The sequence below is a fragment of the Ambystoma mexicanum genome, chromosome 9, assembly GCF_040938575.1.
Source record: "Ambystoma mexicanum isolate Mex_15411 chromosome 9, UKY_AmexF1_1, whole genome shotgun sequence".
Lineage (NCBI taxonomy): Eukaryota > Metazoa > Chordata > Amphibia > Caudata > Ambystomatidae > Ambystoma > Ambystoma mexicanum.
In genome coordinates this window covers 512,503,011-512,528,416 of record NC_090931.1, presented here as the reverse complement: position 1 = coordinate 512,528,416, position 25,406 = coordinate 512,503,011, and the positions used below count along the sequence as shown (strand labels likewise).

The 25,406-nt window shown below is 48.9% G+C and overlaps 1 protein-coding gene across 1 annotated transcript in view; it reads right to left on the bottom strand.

The window, feature by feature from the left end:
• Positions 1–1,648: 1,648 nt before the first annotated feature.
• CCDC92B (coiled-coil domain containing 92B) overlaps positions 1,649–25,406 on the bottom strand; it is a 983,368-nt gene continuing 959,610 nt past the window's right edge. Inside the window, exon 4 of the mRNA XM_069615060.1 lies at positions 1,649–12,161. Coding sequence (XP_069471161.1) covers positions 11,407–12,161 — 755 coding nt within the window. The 3' untranslated portion in view covers positions 1,649–11,406. The remainder of the gene's footprint in view (positions 12,162–25,406) is intronic.

The following is a 25,406-nucleotide window of genomic DNA, read 5'->3' as shown; positions in this document are numbered from 1 at the left end:
CTGTTCGAGGCGCAGGGTGAGGCTATTGTAAAGTAGTGAGCCCACAGAAGAAAGTGAGCGACCCCTGCCCTCTTTTTAGCAAAACGCATTACACACAAAGAGTTGGTGCCAGAGGAGCGAAGAGGTCTAGCGGGAGAGTATTTAGCGAGATACAGTTGAAGATAGAGTGGTCCCTGGGCCCAGACAGCCTTGCGGATGATGCAGAGGGATTTGAATTTAATCTGTGCAGCAACCGGGAGCCAGTGAAGACTTTTTAGGGCAGGGGAGATGGGGTCCCTGGGCTTAAGGCCAAGGATAAGTCTTGCTGCTCTATTCTGGATAAGCTGAAGGGTTCACAGAGTGGAGGAAGGAAGATTGAGGAGGCTATTACAGTAGTCAAGTCTAGAGAGAACTAGGGCTTGGATCACATTGAGCCTCTGCAGGAAAGTGAGAAAAGGTAGAATTCCTTGGAGAAAGAAGAGAGGGTAGTTGGACTTCTTGGCAATATCCTGAGTGTGAAGGAGGAAGGAGCTAGAGGATTCGAAGATGACTCCAAGGTTTCTGGCTTCAGTTGAAGGAGCAGGGGGAGAACCCAAGGAGGAAGGCCAGAGTGAAGGGAAGAAAGAGGGAGCAGGGGTCCCAATGGGAAGCATCTTAGTTTTACAGGCGCTGAGGCATAGACCATTGGAGGCAGACCAGGACTGAATGGCAGAAAGGCAGTCAGGGATGATGGAGGGTTCAAGAGGGTCAGCAGGGAGTCTGAAGAAGAGCTGTGTGTCATCTGCATAACAGTGGAAGTTGAAGGAGAAGGAGGAGGTGAGGCATGCAAGGAGAGCAAGGTAGATGTTAAAGATCCAGGGGGAGAGAATAGAACCCTGGGGGCGCCACATGTAGAAATGGAAGTAGGAGAGGAGGATGGGCCCAGGATGACTTGGGAAGAGCGGTTAGTGAGGAAAAAGGACAGCCAGTCCAGTGCCCGCTCTGAGATACCAGGTTTTATGACAAAAGGATGGCTCTGGTAACATGCAAGACTAACCTAGGCATGCCTGAACTTAACATTATTCTCAAAATGTTGTGTGTCTTTCAATTGTATTGAAAGACTGGCTTATACGTGCCAAAGAAATGCTGAGAACTCTGGTTACCTGGAATTCAATGCATCACAGTACCAAAGCATTTCTTCAATTATTGCATTATTGATGCTGATGATGTTTCAGGAATGGAGTGTATTCAAAGCAGAACTTTCTTTATGTAAAAATATCAAGACAAAGCCCACGCAGAGTGATACCATGCATTAATGCAGGCTGGGGATGACATAACCATAGATTAGGTGTTTGCGCAAAAAAATGATGAGGGAATTAATTCTATTTAATAAGAATTGTACAAAGTACAAACCACAGCAATCCCTTATCATTGAATGCACAATCAGATTCATGTGAAATGTGGAAGGGAAGTTTTTTTTTAAACATTGTACATGTTACTGGGGTATAATATATGTCCAGCGGCAAAAACACACATGCAGGTTAAAAACTACATGCAGACATTCAAGCTGCACAGGCATACAGAGATTGAAAGTGACACATGAAAATAGATTGAAAACAATACACATGCACGCGTGAATTTAAAGCTGCATATTTAGCTGTATACAAAGTCACACCCATACTCATATAGATTGTAAGTAACACTCAAGTTTAGTTAAAGTCGTACATGCATATTTTGAGAAAGCTGCACTCACATATTTTGAGAACACAGTATACATTTCAGTTTAGAAAAGAATAATAAGAACCCTGAGAGCATTGCCTTGAATTTAAACCTAGAGGAGACAAATGCAAATTGACAACTGTCTACATTGAAATGACCTGCACATAGCAAATACATTCACAACCCCACAATTCTGGATGCCACGTGTGTATTGATACTGGAGAAAATCGAATGTTTTAACACTTTTGCATCATGTTGGAATGTTATCATTGAAGAAGTTGGTGTTTATACTGAAGCTAATGTAGAACAGAAATGTTAAAGTACCTAGTATCTTTTAGAATGCAATATATCCACAGGGAGACTGTTAAAGTGAATGCTTGTATGGACTTTTTCATATAGGCAGGTAACATTGTTTTTGTTGATTATTGGTTGTAATAGCTGTATTGCAGTGATTCCCAGGATAAAGCTGCAGTCCAGTTTAGTTTAAGTTACATTATTCTTTTAAGAACATTTCATTTTTTTACTATCACACTGTCAAGTGAGGCCAGTGTGTTAAAGCTATGTTATCCAAATAGTTAAATGCAAAAAACACGAACTATTCCTACAACAAATCAAGACATTCATATTAGTGTGTAGGCTGGGAAAGCCAAAATGAGTTCTGCACAGCGCTAAACTTTTGCAGCATACTGCATGTGGCAGGTTGCAATACCTTGTTGCAGACCAACATACAAAAATTGGGATAAGTCATCATGACAGGACATTTCTGAAGAGCTTTTGGAAAAATCTGACATTACCCACCTAACACCAAAAGGTATATGCTGTTACCTTTCTAAAGTGTAGAGGACTGTACATGTGCCTTGAAGCAGCCATAGAAAATACTAATGATATGTAAATAGAACAGCTGGCATTTTAACATAAAGCAGCTAACATTCAGATAATGTTATCCATTATATTTAGGGAACACTTAAAAAAAATACTTAAATGATACTGATCATTACCTTATAAAACCACCTTCAACGATAATGTTAAATATAATTTGCACTAACGTTTTTGGGACTACAGTGCACTTTTTGAAAGTTGTTCAATAAAAGATATCATAAACAACTACAAATAGAAATATTTGTTGAACCTACACAAGTAATATTATCCTTGCAAACAATATGAGAAAACTCTAAAACCAGTTAGCAAATATAGTTATTGCTAAATCTGTAAAATGTGAGGGTTCTCATTAGTCTTGAAGATAAAAAACAACACTCCTGCCTCACTTTCTACTGCATGTACTAGCCTCTGCCTTATGTTTGGGAAATGCCACTAACTTATTTCACACAACATTGACACATAAAAACTGCTAGAGTATAGAGTTCTAAACAGGCTTAGCCTGCCCACTGTTGCCTTCCTGCCTGCCGCTCTTTTTCACCACTTAGCAAGCCCCGTCCACTTGGTGCCTTCCTGCTTGCCGCTCTTTTTCACCACTTAGCAAGCCCCGCCCTCCTGGTGCCTTCCTGCTTGCCGCTCTTTTTCCCTACTTAAGGAGCCCTCCAGCCTCTTTTCCTTTGCAGATGGGGAGCAGGTGCAAGTGGATCTAGGTCACCTGGCCTAAGCCCGCCCACCTGGTGCCTTCCTGCCTGCTGCTCTTTTTCACCACTTAGCAAGCCCCGGCCACCTGGTGCCTTCCTGCCTGCCGCTCTTTTTCACCACTTATCAAGCCCCACCCACCTGGTGCCTTCCTGCTTGCTATTCTTTTTCCATACTTAAGGAGCCCTCCAGCCTCTTTTCCTTTGCAGATGGGGAGCAGGTGCAAGTGGATCTAGGTCACCTGGCCTAAGCCCGCCCACCTGTTGCCTTCCTGCCTGCCGCTCTTTTTCACCACTTAGCAAGCCCCGCCCACCTGGTGCCTTCCTGCTTGCCGCTCTTTTTCACCACTTAGCAAGCCCCGCCCAACTGTTGCCTTCCTGCCTGCCGCTCTTTTTCACCACTTAGCAAGCCCCGCCCACCTGGTGCCTTCCTGCTTGCCGCTCTTTTTAACCACTTAGCAAGCCCCGCCCACCTGGTGCCTTCCTGCTTGCCGCTCTTTTTCACCACTTAGCAAGCCCCGCCCACCTGAAGCCTTCCTGCTTGCCGCTCTTTTTCACCACTTAGCAAGCCCCGCACACCTGGTGCCTTCCTGCTTGCCACTCTTTTTCCCTACTTAAGGAGCCCTCCAGCCGCATTTCCTTTGCTGATGGGGAGCAGGTGCAAGTGGATCTAGGTCACCTGGCCTAAGCCCGCCCACCTGGGGCCTTCCTGCCTGCCGCTCTTTTTTGCCACTTAGCAAGCCCCGCCCACCTGGTGCCTTCCTGCTTGCTGCTCTTTTCCACCACTTAGCAAGCCCCGCCCACCTGGTGCCTTCCTGCTTGCCGCTCTTTTTCACCACTTAGCAAGCCCCGCCCACCTGGTGCCTTCCTGCTTGCCGCTCTTTTTCCCTACTTAAGGAGCCCTCCAGCCTCTTTTCCTTTGCAGATGGGGAGCAGGTGCAAGTGGATCTAGGTCACCTGGCCTAAGCCCACCCACCTGGTGCCTTCCTGCCTGCCGCTCTTTTTCATCACTTAGCAAGACCCGCCCACCTGGTGCCTTCCTGCTTGCCGCTCTTTTTCACCACTTAGCAAGCCCTGCCCACCTGGTGCCTTCCTGCTTGCCGCTCTTTTTCACTACTTAGCAAGCCCCGCCCACCTGGTGCCTTCCTGCTTGCCGGTCTTTTTCACTACTTAGCAAGCACCGCCTACCTGGTGCCTTCCTGCTTGCCATTCTTTTACCCTACTTAAGCAGTCCTCCAGCCTCTTTTCCTTTGCAGATGGGAAGCAGGTGCAAGTGGATCTAGGTCACCTGGCCTAAGCCCGCCCACTTGGTGCCTTCCTGCCTGCTGCTCTTTTTCATCACTTAGCAAGACCCGCCCACCTGGTGCCTTCCTGCTTGCCGCTCTTTTTCACCACATAGCAAGCCCCGCCCACCTGGTGCCTTCCTGCTTGCCGGTCTTTTTCACTACTTAGCAAGCCCCACCCACCTGGTGCCTTCCTGCTTGCCGGTCTTTTTCACTACTTAGCAAGCCCCGCCTACCTGGTGCCTTCCTGCTTGCCATTCTTTAACCCTACTTAAGCAGCCCTCCAGCCTCTTTTCCTTTGCAGATGGGAAGCAGGTGCAAGTGGATCTAGGTCACCTGGCCTAAGCCCGCCCACCTGGTGCCTTCCTGCCTGCCGCTCTTTTTCACCACTTAGCAAGCCCCGCCCACCTGGTGCCTTCCTGCTTGCCGCTCTTTTTCACCACTTAGCAAGCCCCGCCCACCTGGTGCCTTCCTGGTTGCCGCTCTTTTTCACCACTTAGCAAGCCCCACCCACCTGATGCCTTCCTGCTTGCCGGTCTTTTTCACCACTTAGCAAGCCCTGCACACCTGGTGCCTTCCTGCTTGCCACTCTTTTTCCCTACTTAAGGAGCCCTCCAGCCGCATTTCCTTTGCTGATGGGGAGCAGGTGCAAGTGGATCTAGGTCACCTGGCCTAAGCCCGCCCACCTGGGGCCTTCCTGCCTGCCGCTCTTTTTCGCCACTTAGCAAGCCCCGCCCACCTGGTGCCTTCCTGCTTGCTGCTCTTTTCCACCACTTAGCAAGCCCCGCCCACCTGGTGCCTTCCTGCTTGCCGCTCTTTTTCACCACTTAGCAAGCCCCGCCCACCTGGTGCCTTCCTGCTTGCCGCTCTTTTTCCCTACTTAAGGAGCCCTCCAGCCTCTTTTCCTTTGCAGATGGGGAGCAGGTGCAAGTGGATCTAGGTCACCTGGCCTAAGCCCGCCCACCTGGGGCCTTCCTGCCTGCCGCTCTTTTTTGCCACTTAGCAAGCCCCGCCCACCTGGTGCCTTCCTGCTTGCCGCTCTTTTTCACCACTTAGCAAGCCCCGCCCAACTGTTGCCTTCCTGCCTGCCGCTCTTTTTCACCACTTAGCAAGCCCCGCCCACCTGGTGCCTTCCTGCTTGCCGCTCTTTTTAACCACTTAGCAAGCCCCGCCCACCTGGTGCCTTCCTGCTTGCCGCTCTTTTTCACCACTTAGCAAGCCCCGCCCACCTGAAGCCTTCCTGCTTGCCGCTCTTTTTCACCACTTAGCAAGCCCCGCACACCTGGTGCCTTCCTGCTTGCCACTCTTTTTCCCTACTTAAGGAGCCCTCCAGCCGCATTTCCTTTGCTGATGGGGAGCAGGTGCAAGTGGATCTAGGTCACCTGGCCTAAGCCCGCCCACCTGGGGCCTTCCTGCCTGCCGCTCTTTTTTGCCACTTAGCAAGCCCCGCCCACCTGGTGCCTTCCTGCTTGCTGCTCTTTTCCACCACTTAGCAAGCCCCGCCCACCTGGTGCCTTCCTGCTTGCCGCTCTTTTTCACCACTTAGCAAGCCCCGCCCACCTGGTGCCTTCCTGCTTGCCGCTCTTTTTCCCTACTTAAGGAGCCCTCCAGCCTCTTTTCCTTTGCAGATGGGGAGCAGGTGCAAGTGGATCTAGGTCACCTGGCCTAAGCCCACCCACCTGGTGCCTTCCTGCCTGCCGCTCTTTTTCATCACTTAGCAAGACCCGCCCACCTGGTGCCTTCCTGCTTGCCGCTCTTTTTCACCACTTAGCAAGCCCTGCCCACCTGGTGCCTTCCTGCTTGCCGCTCTTTTTCACTACTTAGCAAGCCCCGCCCACCTGGTGCCTTCCTGCTTGCCGGTCTTTTTCACTACTTAGCAAGCACCGCCTACCTGGTGCCTTCCTGCTTGCCATTCTTTTACCCTACTTAAGCAGTCCTCCAGCCTCTTTTCCTTTGCAGATGGGAAGCAGGTGCAAGTGGATCTAGGTCACCTGGCCTAAGCCCGCCCACTTGGTGCCTTCCTGCCTGCTGCTCTTTTTCATCACTTAGCAAGACCCGCCCACCTGGTGCCTTCCTGCTTGCCGCTCTTTTTCACCACATAGCAAGCCCCGCCCACCTGGTGCCTTCCTGCTTGCCGGTCTTTTTCACTACTTAGCAAGCCCCACCCACCTGGTGCCTTCCTGCTTGCCGGTCTTTTTCACTACTTAGCAAGCCCCGCCTACCTGGTGCCTTCCTGCTTGCCATTCTTTAACCCTACTTAAGCAGCCCTCCAGCCTCTTTTCCTTTGCAGATGGGAAGCAGGTGCAAGTGGATCTAGGTCACCTGGCCTAAGCCCGCCCACCTGGTGCCTTCCTGCCTGCCGCTCTTTTTCACCACTTAGCAAGCCCCGCCCACCTGGTGCCTTCCTGCTTGCCGCTCTTTTTCACCACTTAGCAAGCCCCGCCCACCTGGTGCCTTCCTGGTTGCCGCTCTTTTTCACCACTTAGCAAGCCCCACCCACCTGATGCCTTCCTGCTTGCCGGTCTTTTTCACCACTTAGCAAGCCCTGCACACCTGGTGCCTTCCTGCTTGCCACTCTTTTTCCCTACTTAAGGAGCCCTCCAGCCGCATTTCCTTTGCTGATGGGGAGCAGGTGCAAGTGGATCTAGGTCACCTGGCCTAAGCCCGCCCACCTGGGGCCTTCCTGCCTGCCGCTCTTTTTCGCCACTTAGCAAGCCCCGCCCACCTGGTGCCTTCCTGCTTGCTGCTCTTTTCCACCACTTAGCAAGCCCCGCCCACCTGGTGCCTTCCTGCTTGCCGCTCTTTTTCACCACTTAGCAAGCCCCGCCCACCTGGTGCCTTCCTGCTTGCCGCTCTTTTTCCCTACTTAAGGAGCCCTCCAGCCTCTTTTCCTTTGCAGATGGGGAGCAGGTGCAAGTGGATCTAGGTCACCTGGCCTAAGCCCGCCCACCTGGTGCCTTCCTGCCTGCCGCTCTTTTTCATCACTTAGCAAGACCCGCCCACCTGGTGCCTTCCTGCTTGCTGCTCTTTTTCACCACTTAGCAAGCCCCGCCCACCTGGTGCCTTCCTGCTTGCCGCTCTTTTTCACTACTTAGCAAGCCCCGCCCACCTGGTGCCTTCCTGCTTGCTGGTCTTTTTCACCACTTAGCAAGCCCCGCCTACCTGGTGCCTTCCTGCTTGCCGTTCTTTTACCCTACTTAAGCAGTCCTCCAGCCTCTTTTCCTTTGCAGATGGGAAGCAGGTGCAAGTGGATCTAGGTCACCTGGCCTAAGCCCGCCCACTTGGTGCCTTCCTGCCTGCTGCTCTTTTTCATCACTTAGCAAGACCCGCCCATCTGGTGCCTTCCTGCTTGCCGCTCTTTTTCACCACATAGCAAGCCCCGCCCACCTGGTGCCTTCCTGCTTGCCGGTCTTTTTCACTACTTAGCAAGCCCCACCCACCTGGTGCCTTCCTGCTTGCCGGTCTTTTTCACTACTTAGCAAGCCCCGCCCAGCTGGTGCCTTCCTGCTTGCCGGTCTTTTTCACTACTTAGCAAGCCCCGCCTACCTGGTGCCTTCCTGCTTGCCATTCTTTTACCCTACTTAAGCAGCCCTCCAGCCTCTTTTCCTTTGCCGATGGGGCGCAGGTGCAAGTAGATCTAGGTCACCCGGCCTAAGCCCGCCCACCTGGTGCCTTCCTGCTTGCCATTCTTTTACCCTACTTAAGCAGCCCTCCAGCCTCTTTTCCTTTGCAGATGGGAAGCAGGTGCAAGTGGATCTAGGTCACCTGGCCTAAGCCCGCCCACCTGGTGCCTTCCTGCCTGCCGCTCTTTTTCACCACTTAGCAAGCCCCGCCCACCTGGTGCCTTCATGCTTGCCGCTCTTTTTCACCACTTAGCAAGCCCCGCCCACCTGGTGCCTTCCTGCTTGCCGCTCTTTTTCCCTACTTAAGGAGCCCTCCAGCCTCTTTTCCTTTGCAGATGGGGAGCAGGTGCAAGTGGATCTAGGTCACCTGGCCTAAGCCCGCCCACCTGGTGCCTTCCTGCCTGCTGCTCTTTTTCATCACTTAGCAAGACCCGCCCACCTGGTGCCTTCCTGCTTGCCGCTCTTTTTCACCACTTAGCAAGCCCCGCCCACCTGGTGCCTTCCTGCTTGCCGCTCTTTTTCACTACTTAGCAAGCCCCGCCCACCTGGTGCCTTCCTGCTTGCCGGTCTTTTTCACTACTTAGCAAGCCCCGCCTACCTGGTGCCTTCCTGCTTGCCGTTCTTTTACCCTACTTAAGCAGTCCTCCAGCCTCTTTTCCTTTGCAGATGGGAAGCAGGTGCAAGTGGATCTAGGTCACCTGGCCTAAGCCCGCCCACTTGGTGCCTTCCTGCCTGCTGCTCTTTTTCATCACTTAGCAAGACCCGCCCACCTGGTTCCTTCCTGCTTGCCGCTCTTTTTCACCACATAGCAAGCCCCGCCCACCTGGTGCCTTCCTGCTTGCCTGTCTTTTTCACTACTTAGCAAGCCCCGCCTACCTGGTGCCTTCCTGCTTGCCATTCTTTTACCCTACTTAAGCAGCCCTCCAGCCTCTTTTCCTTTGCCGATGGGGCGCAGGTGCAAGTAGATCTAGGTCACCCGGCCTAAGCCCGCCCACCTGGTGCCTTCCTGCTTGCCATTCTTTTACCCTACTTAAGCAGCCCTCCAGCCTCTTTTCCTTTGCAGATGGGAAGCAGGTGCAAGTGGATCTAGGTCACCTGGCCTAAGCCCGCCCACCTGGTGCCTTCCTGCCTGCCGCTCTTTTTCACCACTTAGCAAGCCCCGCCCACCTGGTGCCTTCCTGCTTGCCGCTCTTTTTCACCACTTAGCAAGCCCCGCCCACCTGGTGCCTTCCTGCTTGCCGGTCTTTTTCACTACTTAGCAAGCCCCGCCTACCTGGTGCCTTCCTGCTTGCCATTCTTTTACCCTACTTAAGCAGCCCTCCAGCCTCTTTTCCTTTGCCGATGGGGCGCAGGTGCAAGTAGATCTAGGTCACCCGGCCTAAGCCCGCCCACCTGGTGCCTTCCTGCCTGCCGTTCTTTTTCACCACTTAGCAAGCCCCGCCCACCTGGTGCCTTCCTGCCTGCCGCTCTTTTCCACCACTTAGCAAGCCCCGCCCACCTGGTGCCTTCCTGCTTGCCGCTCTTTTTCACCACTTAAGGAGCCATCCAGCCTCTTTTCCTTTGCAGATGAGGAGCAGGTGTAAGTGGATCTAGGTCACCTGGCCTAAGTACCACCCACCTTCTTTGGCTGTCTCTTCCTTCCTGCTCTTAACTATTAGATCAAGGGCATCTCTCGCCCGGGCGTCTCTAGCGAAGGGCAGACGAAGGAAAGGGCAATTCCTGTTTGGACCTGTTCGGACCAGGAGGACCCAGGTCCCGACCCCCTGCTCAGACAGCAGGTAAGCATGCACCAACATGTGTTACTCCCTCTGCCCCCACAGGCCATCCCTACCCCCTCTTGTCCCCCGTGATGTTCCCTTGTGCCCCCACCATTCTCGCACACAGGTGTTGCCTGTTTTGCTTGATTCTTCTACCCTGTTACCCCCTCACCTCCCTCAAGCCTACTTCTGCAGGAGTCTGTCCTGATAAATTCTGGGTTCACCATCACTGTCTTGTGGGCAATGCTGAATTTGACTTTTATGGACTTCATTCATTCACGTTGCGTCACCCTTTCTCAACTCTCATGCTGAACTTCCTTTGCATCTTGTACTGGTGGCCCTAAATCATGCTGTTCCCATCTTCATCTTGTATCCTGGCTTGCAACATTATGTGTTACTACTGACTTCTGCAATTGTATTCACTCTCCCCTCTTGCTTCTCCACTCTTTTGACTGCTAACTCTCTGTTCTCTCCTCCTCTCCCTTTCTCCCTTTACTTATCTCCTCCCCTCCTCCCGTTACTTTCTTCTATGCACTTACTCTATCAGAATTGTCCCTGGACCTAGTATGATAGCAACCTCATCTGTCTCCCCCCCCCCTTACTGGTTTTTTCCTCCCCAACCCCCCTCCAGCACAATCTGAAATGTCGTCAGGCCTAGTATGATAGTCGCTTGTTTTGTTCCTCCCCTACCTTTCTGCACCCCTCTCCCTCACCTTTTGTTTATCTCCGGCTCAGCGAGAAATGTCGTCAGGCCTAGTATGGTAGTCGCCTGTCTGTTTCCATTTCCTTCCCACTCTCCCCCTGCCTTCCTTATCTATGTCTTAGCTCTTGCACTATCTGAAATGTCCTCAGGCCGAGTACGATAGTTAATTTCACATCCTTACTGTTCATGGCCTGTAAGAATGTCATTGTATTTTCCCTTGTTCCCTCCCTTGCCTTGAAGCGCTTTGAAACACATTGTGTATAGGCGCTTTGTAAATAAACTATCATATAATATCATATCATAGTCTTCAGCTGCCAGGGAGACTAATGGGTTACATTTTATTTCCAGTCTAAATATTTACAAGCAGCAAGACTGACCGGAATATGTCGACTGAACATGTATTAAGAGCGATCTTTTGGTACCTTAAAGTAAGCAACCTTAAGATATATGGCAAATTGCAAAGCTTCACTGTAAATCAAACTCACAAACTCAGACTCTACGAAAGAAGACAAAATGTGTCGCCTGTTTCTGTGAATCAAGTGACAAAATAAGCACAGATGATGTAGTAAGGGTTTTAGATTCTACAAGAATCTCTACACTGCAGAATCCCATAACTTGTTTCGTTATTCCAGCGCATCTGTTGAAACCTGTCAAAATATATACAATCCTGGACAATTAAGAGAGCGAAAGAGGAAGAGGCAAATGGAAATGGTTATTGATTCCTTGCTGTTTAGTTCAAACTAATTTCTTTTGTATTTCCACTCCCAAGAACAGTTTCCTGCTGCAGTTTTACTCAGAGTTTAACTCAGAGTCATTTGCTCCTTTGTGAGTGAAGACATGGCAGCTCTTTCCTTCCCTGTTTGTCAATTTGGCATTGACCAACAGCATGGCACTGCATGCAACTGTCAATTCTTCTGGCATCTGGGGCTTATGGCCTGGAGTAGCCACATGGTTACACCAAGTAAAACCTTTGTGATGATGGGGAGCCTGTAACCTGGGCTCACATTGCTGCCGATTAGAAGGCACATTCCTTTTGGGATCTAAAAAGACAGATGGGTCTGGCATTAAGTCTGTTACCTCGCTGTTACTCATCTTTATTTGGGCAGCATCTCTCAACATTTCATTGGTAAGTGTGCTTTTCAGAGCAGGTCTTCTTGGTAGATGGACCTTGTGGGTTTGTTTTTTTGCTTTACATTCAGGGACAAGCGGCACTGAAAATGCGTTTTCAGACAATCGGTCCGATTGTCTCACATTGTGTCTGGAGCTGTGCAACATCTGCATGGTGGAGTGAAGTTGAAACGAAAGGTAGGTGGCAGCCTCAGTCTGCTTCTGCAGCTCTGTATTGAGAATTGTTATACGGTGACTGTGGCTTTTCAGTTCATCTAGGAACTTCCTCTCCTTTTCCTTGAGGTCAGATCTAAGAGCCAACACTAGCGTCTCTCTGTGCCAGAGTTCCTGTTGCAGCTCAGAGTTGGTTTTCTCTTTTTCCCCCAAATGAATTTCTATTATCCTGCATTTCTCCAGCAACTGCTGTTCAATTCCATCTGAAGGAACAAAAGAAAGCACACAATGAGTGTGGGACATTGGATTCAGGTGAACAGCTCATACAATAACTGCAATCATACAAATGATCATGTATTTGTTTAGAGAAAATCATAGCTATAATTACAAGAACCTGACAAATGAAAATACACAAATACCCTCTACTGATCAACTGCTTAAATTAAATTGATACCTGTGATGCTGGAAATGCATCGGAGGGACAGGGCCTTCGTATCCTTGTCCTTTACTGCTTTTTATTGTGTGTTCTGTTGTGTTTTCCATGCAGGAGTTCATGTGGGACTCCTGGCAGTGCAGCTCTCCCTTTTGGTTTGGTGAACAGACCCATGGGATACCCCTAAGGCACCCATGGGTGGGGGTACAACCCTGTGCTCCTAGTGTATGTTTTTGGGCACCTGTGTGTGGCCCACAGAGCAGGGTATGGGCTGGTGGCAGCTCCATGCTGAATTTGACAGGTGCTCTGAATATCCTCCATTTTGGGATGCACAGGCCCTGCCATTGGAATCAGTTGATTCCTGATAGGAAACAAGATAGCCCCAGTGGCCTATTGCTTTCTATTGCCTATTACCTTGTTTTCCCAAAGTCCGGGGAAGCCCTGACTCTGTCCCTTCCCCCTGACTGGCTGTTGGGTGGAAGTTCCATATATGGTGTTGTGGTGAAGTGCTGACCAGACTGGCTGGAGCCTTCCCAATGACCGTATGTTGTGGGTACGCCTGTGGGTGGGACCTGGGTGAATGGAGTGTGTGACGAATACGCATTCTATGTTGTGGGTGTCTAGTATCTTGTGTTTGACACAATGGGCCTCATTCTGCTGATCTTGGCCAAAGCTCCCTGGTAGACAGACCTACGACAGGCTGCCGACCGGAGACGGGGACTGCCGCGGAATCCCAAAGAGAAGCGCCCGGACTGTTCTCCACCACTGTCGATGACCGCCGTCGCCGACTGGAGCCGCCGTGCTCCTGTTTTGCCTAAGAATTTCATTTGATCCAAGGACGCTCTCGTCTGCATCACTGCCCGCTTATCCCGCTGGAGAAGGCCTGACCATTGACGTGCCGAGGAGCATCCGCCGGTGGGTTTCCCGCCACCTAAAGACCACAGAGATGCCGACGACTCAACGCCCTTGCTGGGCCACAGTTCTTCATTATCTCTTTGCGGTCCAGAACTATCGTCACTGAGGTGCCCCGCACACCTCTTCCTTGCAGGACGCCAACGCTCTGTCGTCGACGAGCACCGCTAGGAACGAAGCTTCCACTTCACCGCCGTAGTTCACCCTGTTCTCCGTCGGATGTTTGACGACCCGTGACTCCTGGCTTTAAGGGAGGGCACTCAAGAAAGGCCGTCGACGAATGCTACAATTCCAGGTACATTGGGGCTGTAGAACTATTGTAGAAGGAAATAAGACTCATAGAACAATATATGGACTGGGTTTGTGATACATCTTTGCTTTACAGGTTGCCCAGGTGAGGGGATCTCCACACAGAACTGTGTCTAGGTATCGGGGCCGGTATTCTGCCTATTGTTTCAACCATCTTGCTTTCCTTCCTATTTCTATTGCTGGTTTCCTCTTTATTAATCTGTGTAACATTTTGACAGTATAGTTGAGGCACTTTAATGAGATCTGATAATAATTGTGGTACCACTTTAGAACTGTATATATTTACCATTGTTGATTTTCTAAGCACAAAGTGAGTTATTGTGATAGTGTACATAACCTTGAATATTAATTATATAAAGACTGTGCTTTAACTAATACAGTGTGTGGACATTCCTTTGTGGGGGCTTGGGGACTACACTGTACTTAAGAACCAGCCTGTATCACCTCCTGAGAAGATAGGCCTTGATTGCTCGACCACGCACCAATAATAGAGAATCTTGGCTGGGGTCCTCTATGCCTCTCCTCTGCCATATAGAGAGCAGAATTACAGACACCCCCTCCAGTCTTTACACTGGTGGCAGCCGTGGGATGCTTATGGTTTTAAGAATCAGTGTATAACTGTGCCACTTACAAAATATCTGCACTTTGTTAAATTGAGGTTTAGTTGTGTACAAGATAACTGCATTACAAGCAATGGAATCTATTGCAAATGGTAAATTGACTCGGAGGACATTAGAGGCTCTCCAGAGTGCTTGTGAAGCCAGGGAGTTAGACTTTGTGGATAAATCTAGGGCTGCCCTGGTGGACTACCAGACTGATTGTGAAGCTCTTGAAGGGGGGGGATGCAACCAATGAGGACTGTACCCCGAGGGTTGTCGCCGAATCTGATTCTGGGAATGCCACCATTCCTACTGCCTCTGTTCCAAACCCCAGCACTTCTTTGGAGCTCGAGTTATTAAGGATGAAATTGGCCTTGGAATATCGCAAGTTGGAAATAGATGCTGAGCTTAAGAAAGAGGAGTTGGTACAGGAAGTGGAACTCAAGAACAGGGATCTTGAACTCAAAGACAAGGACACTGAATGTCAGCGAATCCAGTCAGAAGAAAGCTTGAGTGGAGACTTCAGCTAAACCAGTTGAGAGTGTCAGGTCCCCCGCAACCAAGTTTATGAAAGATTTGGTTGGTGTGTTTGTGGAGCGTTCTGATATCCTCCAATGGATTGAAGCATTTGAAATGGCTTGTGCAATTCATGATGTTGATAAGAGAAATTGGGCTAAGTGTTTGTTAAGCAGGGTGCCTCAGACTGGATATAACTGTATTCTGAAACTGAGTGTGGAAGAAAGGGGTCAGTCTGAGTGCATGAAGTCTGCTTTAATTGCCAAGTTTGGCAAGACACCTACCCAATACCTTAAAAGGTTCAGGGATTTTAAGAAAAGGGAGAATGTGTCTTGGGTTGACTGGGTGAGTGCTGTGCACATGAACATGATGGGGTGGATTGATGGTTACAAAGTGGAAACATTTGTTGAATTGTCTCACCTTTTGATTTTTGACCATTTTTCTGAAGCCTGTTCGCCAGAGCTGCGTCAGTATGTTGCTGACCAGAACATTTTGGATCCCTTTAAGCTGGCTAGGTTGGCTGACAAGTGGGTCTCCCACAGGGTGTCCCCTAAGGACACCAGTGGGAAGGACAAGGACAAAGAAAAGGGGACCTGTCAGAAAGCTGAGGAGTCCCAAAAGCAGTCACAGTCGGGTAAACCAAAACCTTCCTCTCCTAAGACCCAAAAATCTATTGGGGATAAGTCATCTGTGGGTGGGAATAAGAGTAGGACCAGTGGTACCAGTACCGTACCCCGCACTCCCGACACTTGTTGGGATTGTGGGGCTCTGGATCACAGAAGGGGTGACTCTAAGTGTAAAGGTAAGGCACTTTGAGTACAGGTTGTCAGCCTGAGCTACCCTTACCCCATGTCTGAGGCGGAGGCCACTGTCCTCCCCTCCTCTACAGGAATCACATTTGGTGCTCCTGTAGTGATTTCCTTAGTGTCCCTTGGGGCCTGGGACCATTACGCAGAAGTACTGGCGACTATCCCACAGAACACCTGCAGATTTTTGAGAAGAGTCCTCTTGAATGGCCAGCCTTCTACTGGTTTGAGAGACACTGGGGCAAGCATGACAGTGGTTGACAGGACCCTGCACAAGCCAGAGGACTATGTAGGTGCTCCTCTGAGAACCACCAGGTTAGCTGGTACGCCTCCCAAATTATCACCTGAAGCCTTAGTAACACTCATGATTGGAGACAAGACAGCAAAGCTTCCTGTCCTGGTTCAGGACAATGCCCCTGCTAACATTCTGTTAGGCAATGATCTAGTAGAGTTGGGGTTGATCTCGGATGGTCTTCCCCTGATTGCTGCTGCAGTCACTAGGTCACAGGTGACACAGGATCAGGCACCCGAGCCAAAGGCGAGGCCTAAGGCAAGAAGAAGGAAGAACAAGAAGGCCACCTCTGTGCAGAGGGCTCCTTCTCTTCCTGCTGTTCCTACAGTACCCATTGGGATCCATGCTCCGGACGGGCTGGGTCCAGTGGAAAACCCAAACTCAACTCCTGAGGGAGAAGAGACAGAAGACTCTCCTGTGGGAGAGGTTCTCAACCCGCAGGACCACCCCAACCTTCAATGCTTGTTAGCTGAAGGGGGACCCTCCCGGGCAGACTTCTTTAAGGGACAGAGAGAGTGCCACTCTCTCGAGGGTCTGAGGAAACAGGCCCTGTCCCAGGCACAGGAAGAAGTGCCTAGGACATTCCGAATCTATTGGGAGGGTGAGCTCCTTGTTAGTAAGCCCACTAAGCCTGAAACTGGAGCCCTCAAGAGGTTGGTGGTACCCCAGGTTTACAGCCCCTTCCTGCTGCAGTTGGCGCATGAGGTGCCCTTGGCTGGTCATCTTGGGACCAAGAAGACTAAGCAGAGGCTCTCTGCCCATTTCTACTGGCCACGGATGGGAGTAGAGGTGGAGTCCCGCTGCAGGACCTGCCCAACTTGTCAGTTGTCTGGCAAGACTGGAGGCAGTGTCATTGCCCCACTGCAACCATTGCCAGTGGTTGGCACACCATTTGAGAGGGTGGGCATCAACATTGTCGGTCCCCCTTGACCCTCCCACTTCAGGTGGACATCGGTTCATCCTGGTCTTGGTCGATCATGCCACCAGGTATCCTAAGGCTATACCCCTTCGGACTATTACTGCCAAGGTGGTTGCCAGGGCTCTCCTGAGCATTTTCACCCGTGTTGGATTCCCTAAGGAGGTTGTCTCCGACAGAGGATCCAACTTCATGTCTAGTTATATGAAAACCATATGGAAAGAGTGCGGGGTAACCTACAGTTCTCCACCTCATACCATCACCAGACCAATGGTCTGGTTGAGAGATTTAATAAAACTCTCAAGGGCATGCTAGGTGCTTTGGAAGAGCCCCTAAGGAGGAAATGGGATCTCCTTCTGCCATGCCTGCTGTTTGCTTACAGAGAGGTACCTCAAGAGGGTGTTGGTTTCAGCCCCTTTGAGTTACTCTTTGGACATCCTTGCCTTGATCAGAGAAGGTTTGGAGGCCACCCCTCCAGGTCCCACCAAGCAAGTGGGGGGACTATGTGTTAGGCCTTAGACGGAGGATGACACAGATGATGGGTCAGGCAACAGCGAGTCTCAAGGCCAGCCAGGAATTGAATAAGTACTGGCATGACCTTAAAGCATCGCAAGTGGATTTGACTCCGGACATGAGGTCCTCGTGATGGAGCCTACCAAGCCTAGAGCTTTGGCAGACAAATGGACTGGACCCTTCAGGATTATCTCCAAGATGAGCGAAGTCAATTATCTGGTTGACATGGGAATCCCATGGGTAGCCCCTCAGGTATTCCATGTTAACAGGCTCAAGCCTTTCCACAGGCGAGCAGAAGTCTCACGTCTCTTGCTAGCTTCAGAGCAAGAGGAGGATGAGAGTGAGCCCCTTCCTGATTTGCTGCATAGCAACCCTCAAGATGGCTCAGTTGAGGGAGTACATCAATCTCCAGATCTGACGACAGAGCAACAGAGGGCCTGCAGGACTTTGCTCCAGCAGTATGCCTCTCTGTTTTCCCTGACACCAGGCCTTACACCGTGGTGTAGGCACGAAATTGACACTGGTGACAGTGTGCCTGTCAAAAGCAGGTGCTACCGTATGTCAGATACAGTTAAGAACCACATCCAGGCTGAGGTTGCCAAGATGTTGGATCTGGGTGTTATTGAACCCTCAACCAGTCCCTGGTCCAGTCCAGTGGTCCTTGTCCCCAAGGCAAGTTCCCAGGCAGGTACCAAGGATTGGAGGTTCTGTGTGGCCTACCGAGGAGTCAATGCCATCACCAAAACTGACGCGCAGTCATTGCCCGGGGCTGATGAGCTTGTGGACATCATCAGTGCTGCCAAATTTGTGAGCACCTTTTACCTTACCTCAGGTTATTGGCAAATAGCTCTGACGGACCATGCCAAGGAAAAGACAGCGTTCTCAAAACCAGAGGGACTCTACCAGTATAGGGTCATGCCTTTTGGGTTGAAGAATGCCCCTGCCACCATCCAGAGATTGGGAAGAGCATTTGACACACCTGGATCAGGTGTTGCAGGCCTTGAAAAGGGCTAACCTCACTATCAAGGCCACCAAGTGCCAGATAGCTCAGGGGAAAGTCACCAATCTCGGTCATGAGGTAGGAGGGGGTCAAATCCAACCTCTCCCCAGTAAGGTACAGGATGTACATGACTGGGAGACTCCCACTACTCAAACCCAGGTGAGAGCCTTTTTGGGCCTCACTGGTTACTACCGCAATTTCATGGCAGACTATGGAACCATAGATGCACCCCTGACAGCTCTGACATCACCCAAACAGCCTAGGAAGGTTAATTGGACTGAAGACTGTCAGAAGGCCTTTGATGGCTTGAAAGAAAGTCTGAGTAGGGCACCTGTGTTGTGTGCGCCTGACTACAGCCGACCCTTTATCGTCCAGACGGATGCCTGCGACACCGGAATTAGAGCTGTCTTATCCCAGTTAGATGACAAAGGGAGGGAACATCCTATCATATTCATCAGTAGACAACTCAAGGGTAGAGAAATTAGTTGGGCTACTGTTGAAAAGGAATGTTTTAGCATAGTTTGGAGCCTTATGCGTTTTAGGCCCTAATTTACAGGGTCTACCTTCAAGGTCCAAACAGATCATAAGCCCCTTAAGTGGCTTATGCAGATGAAGGGTGAAAACCCTAACTGCTCAGATGGTCCATTAGCCAGCAAGGGGCTAGACTTCACCATAGAGCATAGACCAGGGAAGAGTCACGATAATGCAGATGGCCTTTCCAGAAGGTATGTTGACCGTCTGGATGAGGGTGTCTATCTCGTGGGAGATTAGGCACCCTAACCTCAGTCTGGGGGGGCGACTGTGATGCTGGAAATGCATCGGAGGGAAAGGGCCTTCGTATCCTTGTCCTTTACTGCTTTTTATCATGTGTTCTGTCGTGTTTTCCGCGCAGGAGTTCATGTGGGACTCCTGGCGGTGCAGCTCTTTCTTTTGGTTTGGTGAACAAATGGCACCCATGGGTGGGGGTACAACCCTGTGCCCCTAGTGTATGTTTTTGGGCACTTGTGTGTGGCCCACAGATCAGGGTATGGGCTGGTGGCAGCTCCATGCTGAATTTGACAGGAGCTCTGAGTATCCCCCATTTTGGGATGCCCAGGCCCTACCATTGGAATCAGTTGATTCCTGACAGGAAACAAGATGGCCCCCGTGGCCTCTCGCTTTCTAATGCCTATTATCTTGTTTTCTCCAAGTCCGGGGAAGCCCTGACTCTGTCCCTTCCCCCTGACCGGCTGTTGGGTGGAAGTTCCATATATGGTGTTGTGGTGAAGTGCTGACCAGACTGGCTGGAGCCTTCCCAATGACCGTATGTTGTGGGTACGCCTGTGGGTGGGACCTGGGTGAATGTAGTGTGTGACGAATACGCATTCTATATTGTGGGTGGCTAGTATCTGGTGTTTGACACAATGACTGAGACAGCTGTGCCTGAAAGTGGTATGAATGCAGTTTGGAGTGTTGAATGGATGGGTACTTGTCCCAATACACATAACTTGTTGTGAGTGTCTGGAGAGAAGTGAATGGCCTGAATGCACTATGTACCTGATTGGCTGTCTGCCTGCATGAATGCCCTTCGGACCGATTGGTTGACTGAGTGTGACCCAGCAGAATGAATGAGAGATCAACTAGTATAACCGGGGGCCTCTCACTGCTAGATTTTGTGTTCAGAAGCTGAAGTCCACTACGACGAGTAACTGGAGTAACCAGGGCTCAAGTCGAGGGTACACGTGGGGGGACGGAGTCCACCCACTTTATTCAGAGGGAGGACTCAGTCCCCCCAGCTAAAGAGAAACATTGGATGTCTTCTTTGAAATTATGCAGACCTCAGGGATCAAACCACAGTCGTCAGGTTTGTAGGCCAGACACTTTACCACTGAACTACATAACCTGATCAAAAATAACAAACAACTAAAGGTGAAATATCCCATTTCGTTACTGCAAGTTCCAGGGAAAACATTTGTATTGGTTCTTGGATTTTAAAACATGCAGACCTTTTAATGTTTTCGAAAACACTATTAGAAGAAAACATCATGTCTTGGTATGTATGTTGATTTTATAAAGGCAAATGCCATTCGCCCTGTTCAAATTGGGTGGTTATGCAAAGCCAATTTAATGAAATGTGCATATTTCACCTTGATATGCTAATTTCTGGCAACGTCACATCCCATTGCGTTTGTTGATGAGTCCCCCCACTTTCATTTTTAGGACTTGACCCCTGGGAGTAACTGAAACTTGACCTTGAAGCCCTGCTGGATGAGAAGAATTGCTGTTGCTCTCCTTCACAATCGGAAAGCTGCTCTGCCTCCAAGGACTGACCCAGAGAGAACCTGGTAAGGCGCCCTCTTCCCGAGCTACAAGGGACCATCATGCACCAGCTGATCTTTGACCTACGACAGGCTGCCAACCGGAGATGGGGACTGCCTCGGAATCCCAAAGAGAAGCGCCCGGACTGTTGTCCACCACTGTCGACGACCGCTATCACCGACTGGAGCCGCCGTGCTCCCGTTTTGCCTAAGAACTTCATTTGATCCAAGGACGCTCTCGCCTGCATCGCCGCCCGCTTATCCCGCTGGAGAAGGCCTGACCGTCGACGCGCCGAGGAGCATCCGCTGGCGGGTTTCCCGCCACCTAAAGACCACAGAGACGCTGACGACTCGACGCCCTTGCTGGGCCACAGTTCATCATCATCTCTTTGCGGTCCAGAACTATCGTCACCGAGGTGCCCCGCACGCCTCTTCCTTGCAGGATGCCAACGCTCTGTCGTCGACGAGCACCACTAGGAACGAAGCTGCCACTTCACCGCCGTAGTTCACCCTGTTCTCCGTCGCATGTTCAACGACCCGTGGCTCCTGCCTTAAAGGAAGGACACTCAAGAAGGGACGTCGATTTCCCATCGACGAACGCTACAATTCCAGGTACATTGGGGCTGTAGAACTATTGTAGAAGGAAATAAGACTCATAGAACAATATATAGACTGGGCTTGTGATACATCTTTGCTTTACAGGTTGTCCAGGTGGGGGGATCTCCACACAGCACTGTGTCTAGGTATCGGGGCCGGTATTCTGCCTATTGTTTCAACTATCTTGCTTTCCTTCCTATTTCTATTGCTGGTTTCCTCTTTATTGATCTGTGTGACATTTTGACAGTATAGTTGAGGCACTTTAATGAGATCTGATAATAATTGTGGTACCACTTTAGAACTGTATATATTTACCATTGTTGATTTTCTGAGCACAAAGTGAGTTATTGTGATAGTGTACATAACCTTGAATATTAATTATATAAAGACTGTGTTTTAACTAATACAGTGTGTGGACATTCCTTTGTGGGGCTTGGGGACTACACTGTACTTAAGAACCAGCCTGCATCACCTCCTGAGAAGCTAGGCCTTGATTGCTCGACCACGCACCAACAGTAGAGAATCTTGGCTGGGTTCCTCTGTGCCTCTCCTCTGCCATATAAAGAGCAGACGTACAGACACCCCGGTCCAGTCCTTACAATACCTTCAAGGTCTTCACACTGTTTCACAAAGAGGTATCCAAAATGAGCCAACTACCCCGCTAGGAAATGTGGATCACATCAACCGCAACAACAACTAGAGGTCCACGGTGTGGGGAAAATTAAAAGCAAATTAAGTCTGCCTGAATTGAAAGTGAGAGGCACTGAAAAGTGTACTTCTTTTCCAAGTGTGACACATAAGATTCAACTTTTTTGAGAAATATTGTGCAGACAAAGTAGGTGATTAGGTGCCACCTTTTTTAAAGTACAGCACCTAACACATGACATGGAGACTGCCTCAATGTAAAGCTCAAAGCGCCAAAATAATACATTTTAAATATATAAACATTATCACCAGTCACATGCTTCCTTGAGAGACAGCACTGAAAAACAGAAGAACTGTGCCTGTCACACTGTAGATTATGGCTGGCAACAACATGTAAACTCAAAATATTGATGAGACACTGAGCAGATTTATATTTTTACAGATGCTGCTTTATTCCCTATTAATCATGGAACTGCATCTCCAAAATGCAAAATGCCCAAATGTGTCGAAATGTAATTCAGCAAACAGCCTGTGTTACCAAAACGCATTTTAAAATAACTAAAATCAAGTGGTAGGATGTCCAGTGTTCTTAATGGCATGCTTAAGCAGTTCCCCTACTGTGCATCAATGAAGAAAATGAATCATTCATTCAGAGTCTTCCTAATGTAATGTATTTTTCCACTAACTGTCAAATAATTGTACAAAGATTATCATGATATTGTTGATGTTATAAAATATATTCTAGTTTAAATATGTTGAAAAGCAGTACTTCATTTCTATACGGTTGAATAACATTGCTGTTCAATTCGTCATGCTATTGTGTTGACTTCAAGTTGACCCAGGTTTGACCTTAAACTCACCCCCGGCCTTTCGAAACTCCTTAGATGAAGAAAAAAATACTCCCAAAATAGAATTTGTGGTCTTCTGAGAAATTTAGATCAGGAGTGACCAGATAGTTGGACTTACAACTCAGTTTCAAAGGCAAATTCATCCATTAAAAGTGACACTTTTCAACTCTGGCTAGCACTAAAACTGGCCAACTGGAAGCTAATGCAATGAAAACAAAGAGATCTGTCATAAAGCCCCGATCAAGAATTGATTTATGGCTTTGCAGAGAGGCCACTGAAGAGAAAGCACATGAGCCATTGTGCTGAGCATGAGACCCGGTTAACAGTTTGAATGTACCGATTAGTTGAATCACATTATTACATATGGAAACAAATTAGGTTTATAACTTTGGAACCATATGACCTACCAAAATGGGAATGGATGTGTTCCAAAGATCAGAGTTCTCTATTAATTCAGACATTTTGTGTGCATTCCCAATGATTATTAAAAATTAATAACATTATTAATATTCTTACAATTATGAACATACATTCTGTACATTTGTATTGCATACCCAGATTTGTTTCTAGGCTAAGGGATTTGAGATATCCATATCCCATTAATATGGAAGGTTGCTGCCATAAAGTATGGAAGAAAAACTAAATTGCATTCCGCAGTGTCGGAATGAAATAAACCCACTCCTTTGCTCATGTCAAAAATATACAAATTATAGTAATCCAATGAAGATTTTGGTGTGTATCCAATAGGAGTGTCTGTGAGGCAGGCCAATGGAAGGAATGTGCCAATCACATATTGTGACATAATTATGACATACCCTTGGGAATTTAAAGCTTAATCAGATTTGACTGCATATTTAAATCATTGTAGCTTGGTAGTGTGAGGTACATCCTTATTTCATGGTATATGAGGGTGAAGGGGATTGCATTCAAATGAATACAACACTTTTTTCTGTGCTGTGACTGCTGTGTAAAAAGGGAATGCATCTCAGCACTGACAATGTTGCATGTAATAAGTGATATTTAAAAAGTACTCTAAGCACTATCACAGATATCTTTGATATTAGACCATCGTTCAAGGGCCCCATACAATGGCATAATGAAGATATATTTGATAATGTGTATTCTGTGAAGGCCATAAGTATTTAATAATGAATGAGAATTTCTAGCAAATTTAACGGTGTCATTTCGATTACCATACAAATGGTGAAATTTGGGTGGGTGAGCCAAAAGATTCTGCACATTCGAAAATTGAAAACATTACTTCCCTAGTCCAAAACCCGCAAAATTCTTATGCAAGTTATTGCATTTGTATAGTGCTTTTCTTCTAAAAAACAGTAAAAAAAAATTGTATTATGACATGATAAGACTGACAGTAATGAAACACTAGTGTAATGAAAGTAAATGATTTTGCAGGGCAGCACAGAAAAGGTGAAAAAAGGTAGTAGGGTGTGAGGAATCACCCATGTAGACCTGGTGGCGAGACCGGGGTTCAGTTGAGCGCGTAGTGTAGCCGTAGACATCTTCCTGACAATGCAACTCCCAATAGTACCAAAGGACTGTTTGGAAGGGGAATTGCCCGGAAGATTATGGTGAGTCGGGACACAGCCACCTAGACAGAGAACACAGTGTCAGGAGTTTGGTTCATGAAGCAAACAAGAGCAAACAATAACTGAGCAAACCAAAGTACTCACGTAGTGGGATACCTCTGGACAATGATAGCAAGTCAGGCAGAGCGGAAGGCCAGAGATATCCTTGGTGCTTGTCCGTGAAAAATGTTCCAGCAGTGGAAGTGGAAACCCAGAAGAAATAGGAAGTCCGTCTGAGGAGCGTGGTTCCAAAATAAAGACAATCCAACTTAAACCTGTACCCGCCGGCACGCGGACGCCTGTAGGAAAATGGAAGTCCGTGACCAGTTCCCAAAGTAAATGTGTTCCTTGTGACAAGTTCCCAAAGTGATGCGTTCCGTGTGACAATTCTCCAAAAGTAAAAGAGTTCCTTTCTGGATGAAGAGAAGAGTTTGTGCTCGCGAAAGGTCCGGGGAAAAAACAGATGATTGATTCTGTGGAACAGGACGTGCAGGAAGTGAGTTCCGAGGCGACAAGACAGAAAAACGTTAGGCAAGAGGAATGGTCGTTCGTTCCGAAGTCAAGGAATACAAAGTATCAAGTACGAGGCCAGGGGTGTCCAATATCAATCCGTAGGGCAAAAACAAGGTTGTGGTTCAAGGCAAGAGGTAACAACAAGAAGAGAGCTCCAAATGACAAAATTCAGAAGCAGCGTTCTACGGTCAGGGCGGAGATTTATACAGAGTCATGTGGCTGCGAGGGGAACGTTGCACACGCCGTAGTCGTGCACGTACGCGCTCAGGCAACCAGCGTTTCCAAGGCAACCCCCAGCGTTGTCGGAGGGTTTGGAAACGTGAGGAGACAAAATGCTTCGGCTCCAAAGATCTCGGGGATTCGGGACTTGCATGTTTGGCATAACGTTTGGCGGTACGGGGAGCTGGTTTCCTGACACAGGGTGGATAGGGAGGAAGATCCAATGTCTAGGAGCAAGTAACAGAAAAGAATGGCAACAGAATAAGGTGCAAGCAGGTTTGAGAACTGCGACAAGGTGTATGTGTTCAGAGTGAAGAGAATGGGTAAAGATGTAAAGAGAGACAAGAGAGGCTGTGCAGAGGCAGTGAAATAGAAGTAGGTTGGAAAACAAAAAAAGAAAGGAAGTCAAGAGTAGGTGAGTGATAGAGGCAGAAGGAGGTAAAGAGAACATAAGAGTGAGTGAAAGTGGGCAAGACTGGAGACCAGAAGGAGGAGCAGTAGTCTAGA